At 37.0% G+C, this 8,776-nt stretch overlaps 1 protein-coding gene across 1 annotated transcript; it reads left to right on the top strand.

The window, feature by feature from the left end:
* Positions 1-1,402: 1,402 nt before the first annotated feature.
* LOC145111927 (zeatin O-glucosyltransferase-like) lies at positions 1,403-3,141 on the top strand. The gene has a single exon (XM_079048161.1). The coding sequence runs from the start codon at positions 1,475-1,477 to the stop codon at positions 2,924-2,926; it is 1,452 nt and encodes a 483-aa protein (XP_078904287.1). The 5' UTR covers positions 1,403-1,474; the 3' UTR covers positions 2,927-3,141.
* The last annotated feature ends 5,635 nt before the right edge of the window (positions 3,142-8,776 follow it).

Below are 8,776 nucleotides of genomic sequence, written 5' to 3'. Positions count from 1 at the left end.
TTAGTAAAACACCATTTCTCTTGTTTACACTTTCTTTATTGTTCAATAGTTCCATTTTTCTATAATCGCGTAAGTTGCTATCTAAAAAAGTAAGTTTTTATTGAATAACTTTTTGTTCAATTCTAAAATTATAAATTCAGTTAGGTACTTAATATAGAAAGTTTGTTTATATGTATTTTCAAGATTCAAAAGTTCATTATAAAAAGAATTCATTTATAAAATATTAATCTGCGTATATATTTCGTGCTTTTGATCAAATCGAATTTTCAAACAATTATAATTTTATGTTTAGGTAGATGTTTTTTTATATTTATATAACATTATGTAACTTTTTTAAAATATCATTGGAAACAATTTGAAAAATCATGGGAGTTTCAAATGTATGTAGTGAAAGGAAAATGTTTCTTTTATGGTCCAAATAGATCAAACTCGGACCGATTCAACTAAATATACCAAACAACATATTTTTTTTCTAGTGAAACCCAGTTTGTATATATTTCGTGCTTTTGAATCAAATTGATTTTTCAAACAGTTATAATTTTAGGTTTAGGTAGATGCTTTTTTATATTTATATAAAATTATGTAACTTATTTATATTATTATTAGAAATAATTTGAAAAATCATGGGAGTTTCAAATGTTTGTTGTGAAAGGAAAATGATTCATTTATCGGTCCAAATTGATCCAGCTCCGGTTCAACTCAATATACCCAACTACATAATTTTTTTTCTAACTGAAACACGGTTTAAACCTGAAAAAATTCGGTTCAAAACCATTTTTGGAATTCTAAAAGTTAACTGGACACTTGCCAATATAGACAATCTCACCAAATAATACCTTCAAAATCCTACAAAGGTAGGCATGAGGAAGTTCTCATGGTTTGGTCCCTTTGAAACATTTCACAACCTTTCCTATTTATAGAAGAGGAAACATTGTCTTGTTTACTCTCACCATCGATGTGGGATGAAGACATTGTAATAAAACACCCTTGTTGTTTATAGAACATTATTTAACTTATTTATAATATTATTGTAAAGAAATTGAAAAGTCATGAGAGTTTCAAATGAATGTGGTGAAAAGAAGTTAAAAAATGGGGTTTCAAATGCATGAGATTTAAGAAAAAAATGCTAGCTTTATAAGTATGTATGATTCCTAACGGCATTCAGTCACAACACCGAAAAATTAAAAAATTTTAAAAAAAATCAAGCAATTTAATAGTTGACAAATATACATTGTTTCACATCATTATTATAAAAATAATACTACCTATTTATATTAGTATTAAAATATTATGCATGGTATTCTAGATGTAATGGTTGGTCAATTCTTAATATATTCAGTTGACACATGTGAAATTCATCTATCAATTATTGTTTTCCGTGATAGGAAGGAAACTTGTCAAATAAATACTATCTTTCTCCATTTAAAAACCGCCAAAATAATACACACATCTACAGACGGAGCTCTCGATATCCATGGTAACACCTACAATGGCTGCTGACCTGAATAAGGTGGTCGTAGTGATGGTTCCACTACCATTACAAGGCCACCTAAACCAGCTCCTCCACCTCTCCCGCCTTATCGCCACCAACAACATCCCAGTCCACTTCGTCTGCACCACCACCCACGGCCGCCAAGCCAAGCTCCGGATCCAGGGATGGAACCCCCACACCATCTCCACCATTCACTTCCACGACTTCCCTATCCCTCCCTCCGCTTCTCCTCCTCCTCCTCCCAACCCCAACTCCACCAACAACTTCCCTTCTCATCTCCAACCTTTATGCGAAGCCGCCACCCAACTCCGCCACCCCGTAGCCTCCCTCCTCCGTAAACTCTCCCCAACAACCCACCGTCTTGTTGTTATCCATGATTCTCTAATGGGTTCTGTCGTTCAAGACTTCGTTTCTCTTCCAAACGCTGAATCATATACTTTTCATACAGTATCAGCATTCGCTATTGCTTTATACACTTCCAAGAAAGTTAGAGAACAAATCCAGGAGTTAGTCGAACCAGAGGATCTTACAAAAGACCTCCTCTCATTCGAGGGTTGCTTCACTTCGGAGTTCAAGAAATTCATTTCACTACAACACGAGTATACAAAACTAAGCTCGGGCCGCATCTACAACACGTGTAAAGTCGTGGAGCAACCAGTTCTGGACCTACTTGAAACAGAGGCAAGAAATCGAAACAAGTTACTTTGGGCTCTTGGACCCTTTAATCCTGTGGACATAAAAAGGTCAACAGTAGTCACGAAAAAAGATGGTGGTCCAGTCCACGTCGACAGATGCCTCAAATGGCTTGACAAACAAACATCGAACACCGTGATCTTCGTTTCTTTCGGGACAACCATTTCATTCTCCCATGAACAAGTTCTCGAGATTGCAACCGGGTTGGAAAAGAGCAACAGAAAGTTCATATGGGTGTTAAGAGATGCAGATATAGGAGATCATCATTATGAGTTCAACGATGAAATTAAACGTCGCTTGGAACTTCCAGAAGGGTATGAAGATCGAGTTAAAGATAGAGGCATGGTGGTTAGAGAATGGGCACCCCAGTTAGAGATCTTGGCTCACCCATCTATCGGTGGATTCATGAGTCACTGTGGTTGGAACTCATGCATGGAAAGCATTTCTATGGGCGTCCCAATAGCTGCATGGCCTTTACACTCCGACCAACCAAACAACGCCGTTTTGGTAACCAAGATTCTTAAAGTAGGTTTCCTGGTGAAAGAATGGTCCTCCCGGCGAGAGAAGGTTGTGCCAGCAGTGGCGGTGGAGAAGGCGGTGATGAGATTGATGGGTTCGACAGAAGGGCAGGAAATGAGGAAGAGGGCGGTGGTTGTAGGCCGCCGAGTTAGAAAGTCGGTGAGAGATGGAGGCGACGCTCGGATGGAGCTTGAATCGTTCATAGCTCACATAGCTCGATAATTATGACTTCGTTTGTCAGGTGTTATCAAAATTGATTAAAATAAATAACCGTTTTTGTTTGTCGAGCGGTATATGGTGTTGAAGTGGTTTTCTTCCACGTACCAAGTGTTTGAAGGTTTAAGTAATCAGTACTGTAGCTTAGAAATATATTGGAGAGTGTGTTATTGTTCTAGATAACCAAAATTAATTATCTCAAACTACTACTCCTTCATGTTTCTCTCTCTTAAATTTCTACTTTTTCAACATAATGTTTCAATATATTTTGACACAATATATTACAATGTCTAAATCCTAAACTCCATATAAAAATAAACGAGTTGATAAGATACAACATGATGATTAACCAGATCAGGTTATGTAAACTTATCTCAACCCATTTATATTTCAATCTCACGAACAGGACACAATGATACCATTCGTTTGCCACCCCTAATTAAAATAGGTAGCAGCCGAATCACTTTTTAATTTGCACTTTTTTTTTTCTATGGTTGGGGTGACAAATTAGGTGGAGGGTCCGGCCGCCACCAAATGTATGTCGGCACTCGGCACTCGGCACATTCCACTGCATGAAGGAGGCCGAAGCTGTACTCAAGTCTCATCTACTTTAGCTGTAGATTGTCAAAGTGATTTTCATTATAAATGTGTACCTTTCAAGTCCGAGACAGGTCCACTTCAATTCGGTGAACATGACCATCACTTTACCATATCAATATCAATATGACATCGGTTTTTCTTCTATTTAGATCTTTCCATTATATACCAAATTATTTGATGTGTCATTGATAAAGGGTCTTATTTTTATTTGATTATATATATATATATATATATATATATATATATATATATATATATATATATATATATATATATATATATATATAATCAACTAAAAAATTTTCATATAACAAATTATACTTAACTAATTTATTTATTCAAAATATGTAATCTTTTTTCAAACCATGTCTATACTTTCCAATCTCCCAAAACGAAGGATATATGATGGCACCACCACCTAATTTCATGTGAAACTAAAAATCGATACTATTTCATTGATATTTTTAATTACAGCTCCAACGATGTTCTTCCAATGAATACAGGGGCCAACTTAAAGAAAATGCTCGAAGCAAATCAATATGTTTCACAATGAATACCATTAATTACCCATGTCTAGAAAGTGTTATCCTTGCTATAAAATCACCAATCCCGTTTAGAAGTTAGAGAGTGATTAGCCACGAAAAGGCTAGCTATACATAGGCCACCTGTTTCTATATCATCCATAACTTTCTTCCACTTTATCCACAACATGTTTATATCAACAATGTTACCTCCCCAATAAATATTACGTCTCAAACTTTCAAGCTCCTTACAAATCCAGTCAATACTTTAAAGGAAGGAAAAGATAAGGCCCTTTAAAGGAAGGAAAAGATAAGCCCCTAAGCTACATGAACTGCCTTTATGAGTATATGACTACCCCTATGGATAAAGACTTTAGCTTTTCAATTGGAAAGTCTCTTTGTGAAATGCTCTATAATTGTGTGTCCATCAGTGATCCTATTCATATTCTGTCCAATTGTGACGGCTAAACAGCTGCTCCGGATCTTTTGGGCTTTACAATGAACCTAATTAGCAATGAGATTAACCTCGCTATTGCTTACTCAAAACCTAAAAATTGAGTTTTAGCCATGTTAGTTTTAAATCCCGATGCTAAGTAGAAAAATCAAAGCATAAAAAATAAATTCCTCCGTGTTTATTCCTAACCATTCCTGTCTCAAAAATTGTGGTGCATGCGAAAAAGATGCGACAGTTTGCTTAGATTTCATTTTCTCACTTTCATGAGAAGAGATCATATATATTCTCAAGGATAGTAATTTGTTCGGATTTCATCTTTTACACTTTCATCAACTAAGGCTCTAGTTTGGTACTCTCTAATCCCTTCGATAACCGTCGATACCACCTTGATCCACAAGGATCTAACCCTTTTTCATTATGGATTTTCCTACGTGCTCAATGCTCAATACATTGCTACATGACCATTAGCTTTACATGTATATTAAAATATCTTGTCGTCATAGTCGGTAAAAAAGTACAATAGTACATTGAGCATCTATGCATCATCCTAAAATCAATATCAAAGAGATCGTCGTAGACTCTTGTGGTTAGGAAATAATTTTCACTTGGCAATATGAGAATAGTATCGCCACATCTTCAGTGCAATAATTATGTTTGCCAACTCCGGATCATGAGTCGGTACTTCAGCTCATAAGCCATTAGTTGTTGTTACACGTAAGCTATGACCTTGTTTCTATGCATAAGGACACAACCTAAGCTAACTCTTGACACATCATTATATACACTACAGTCTTCCTTCCCCTTTGGTAAAGAGAGGATTGGTGTTTTGCTATTTGCTTCTTCAAATCTACAAATACTTCTTCCTGCTTTTCATTATTCATAAGAATTCACTTTTCATGTAAAATCTATCAACACAGTGTAATAGAGGAAAAATTCTAAGTGAATTTCTTATAGTAACCGATTACGCCCAAAAAGAAAACTTGGGACCTTAGCGAGCCTCTTCGACGACTCGCACTCTGTAATTTCATCAACCTTTGTGGGGGTCAACCTTAGCACCACACTACTAGAAAACAAGAGCAATACCTACGACACGATCTTAGGTATTTTGTAGGTATAAGGCAATACCTACGAAATTGCTACGGAAAAAAGGCCAGTAGCATAAACGCCCGTGGGAAATTTATACCTACGGAATTGCTACAGACTAACTATTGTAACGTCCCAAAATTTAAGACCAAAAATTTCATTTTTATAATAATAAAACTATCACCCAACACGTTTTCATAAAACCATAATTAAATCAGAGTATGTCAATAATCATCCAAATACATCAGTGTCAAATAAAATGCGAAACAATATGGTGTGTGCGATGCGATCATCCCAAGCTCTTACCCATCGATTCGGAAGTACCTAAAACATAAACTGGAAACCATAAGCACGAAGCTTAGTGAGTTCTGTGACAACCCAAAACTCTGTCCGTTTCCGTTACGCGATTTCCGTTAATAAAATTTCGAATTCATTAACTTTTCTGTCAAACTTCTTGGTTTAGAAATTAATCTAGTTATATATAATTAAATTATTTACGAGTCGGAACCAAAAATCACGCGGGAACCCGAATATCTCGAAAAACCAAACATTTCCGGTCTAAGTGAGGTTACGACCGTAAACTCGTTTACGGCCGTAAACTCGTTTACGACCGTATACCTGTTTACGGTCAGCAAAGGGTGGACCCCCACCACCGACCACAAAACCACTATAAATATGAGACCTCCACCTTCATTTGAACATTTCTGGCCAAAAACTCTCTCCTTCTCTCTCTAAGAACCTTGACCGTAAACACCTAAAAACACCTTCAAAGTTTGGGAATCATCGAGAAACACCGTTTAGAGTCACTTCGGAATGTCTGGAAACGCTTATCTCTTCGAAATCAGCACTATTGTTCTTGAGTTTACGGTCCATCTTCAAAGACCGTAAACACTGTTCTTGAGTTTACGGTCCAAGCCTTCAAAGACCGTAAACCCTGTTCTTGAGTTTACGGCCGTAAACTCACCAAGCCTTCAGAAACAGTAAACCTCAGTTTACGACCGTAAACCCCGTTCACGACCGTAAACTGTCTGCTGACCGCAAACCCTAGTTTACGACCGTAAACACCTTTTAAGTGGTGCTTTTGGCTGAAAACTCACTTTCATCGATTCGATCAAGTCCCGGATTCCGTTAAGTGTCACGTGCAACAACTCGAGCATCTTCATTTCAGTCAACGATTTCACGCAAGAACTGTGAGTTCATACCCCTACATTTTTCCATATTTTTAATGTTTTCAGGGAGGGATACAAGCTAAACATAAATGTTTTCAAAAACTCATGCAAACCTCATACTTTAACTCTTTTTCACTGTGTTGAGCATAAGGGACGTTTTCACTAAAATTGCATAGTTTTTCCGGACACGCTATTCGCTACGTTTTACATGCAAACTATTATCGGTATAGTTTGGGATTTTTCTAAAATATATCAAGTATAGAAACTTTCACTACTAAACATATGCACTAAGACAGAAACCGTTACAGTTTACATCACTACTTTATCATGGAATTCATAACTGTAATTATCACTATATACGGTATACATACGGATTTTCACTACGGTAGAACGCTACTACACTACATGTAAACTAGATTGTACGATACTGTGAGGCGCTACTTCACTACTGTACCCTTAGGTGTACAGGGATAAATCCTATCATAGTATAACCAGAGTCTCTTGGAGGGAGAGCGTGAGATTTGTGAATAGATCTATTCGGGACTGACAATCCCACATCTGACTGCTAGCTACAGTTAGGCGGGCACGCCTGAGATGTACAAATGTCATTTAACTCGACGCCTGAAGAACGTTGGAAAGGTCTCTAGTCATATCAAGCATGGTTATACGACTCACAATATGTATAAATCACCTTTAGTTTACAACTTAACACTCTTCAACAGTTTTATTTACATTAAATAGAACTAATACACACTACAACTGGAGAACTTTCAGGCTTTTCAAACAGAAACGAGCTTACAATGTTTCGCGCACGAAATGCTATTACATCATGATTAGCATTAGCTAGTCACATGAAGTAATAATTTCGCATATCACTACGGTTTTCAATGACAAACATTCAGGGTTTTATACAGAATTAAAATCACTACTTTCTCACTAAAGGAAATATCGGATTTTCTTGGAATTATACAAATATTTTACGAACTCATCAACGATTTTCACTATAAATCACCGCTTATGAACTCACCAGCTTTATGCTGATACCCTTTCAAACTGCTTGTATTCTCAGGAAATCAGTAAACAGGTACTTGCTGGATTTTTGAGGAACTGGAGCAATAAGAGTTTTATGTTTTTACTATACATAGCTATTGGATGTAATTCAAACAAAGTTTCAGACAAAGTTTCAAACCGATGTAAACATTTTTATTCACTGTAATGGTTGAGTTGCTATGATTTCTATTATTCATTGGTTGTGATGCTACACATGACGTCTTCCGCCCCGGAACGTTTCCGCCATCGATTTCGGGGTGTGACAGATTGGTATCAGAGCCCTTGTTTATAGCGAACTAGTATACCGAACCTTACGTGGTATACAACTATAAACACTAAGGGGCCTAAGTGCTCTACGCTAAAAGTATACTTTCAAAATATAAGTATTTTTATAAAAGTATACGACCATGCATACATAACAAAGTTCGTGTCACTAGTAGAACAAAACAAAGAGTATTTGGATGTTGGAACGCTGCGGTTAAACCTGGGCATTTATGTAATCATGTCTAGGGTGAATATAGCCTGATCAACTATATTCAGTCGAGACATGACCAACATGTGCTTGGGAGTGACTGTGGTGTTACAGCAGGCCTAAAACTTACCAAAAATCATCTCACATAAAATACTATAGGAGTATTTTCGCTAGAGCCAAACTCAGGATACAGATTCACTCTAAGTGTTGCTACCTCTTCTCCCTTAAGCGATAACTTACTTGCGTTAGTAACCTTTCTGTGCTTATCGCTCGGCAGTATACTTTTATTATCAGGATGAGATATATTTTGCTTTATATATATCTCGAGGACTTACCGTCCTCTTCTTCCTGACTGTTTTCTAGAACGAGATGCCTCCTTGACCAAGACCCATCAGAAGGAACGACGACACTCCGCCACCACCACCACCTCCTCAGTTCGACCCTGTCATGTTTCAGGAAGCAGTTACCGCCGCCGTGACTGCAGCAATGGCACAAGTAAATGCTGGT

The sequence above is a fragment of the Lactuca virosa genome, chromosome 5 (assembly GCF_052849685.1).
Source record: "Lactuca virosa cultivar CGN04683 chromosome 5, Lactuca_virosa_CGN04683_v6, whole genome shotgun sequence".
In the NCBI taxonomy this organism is placed as follows: Eukaryota; Viridiplantae; Streptophyta; class Magnoliopsida; order Asterales; family Asteraceae; genus Lactuca; species Lactuca virosa.
This window is presented reverse-complemented; position numbering and strand designations above follow the sequence as displayed.

What these genes read in the sequence shown, in the direction of transcription:
- LOC145111927 (XM_079048161.1), top strand. Translation starts at nt 1,475, where the DNA reads ATGGTAACACCTACAATGGCTGCTGACCTGAATAAGGTGGTCGTAGTG.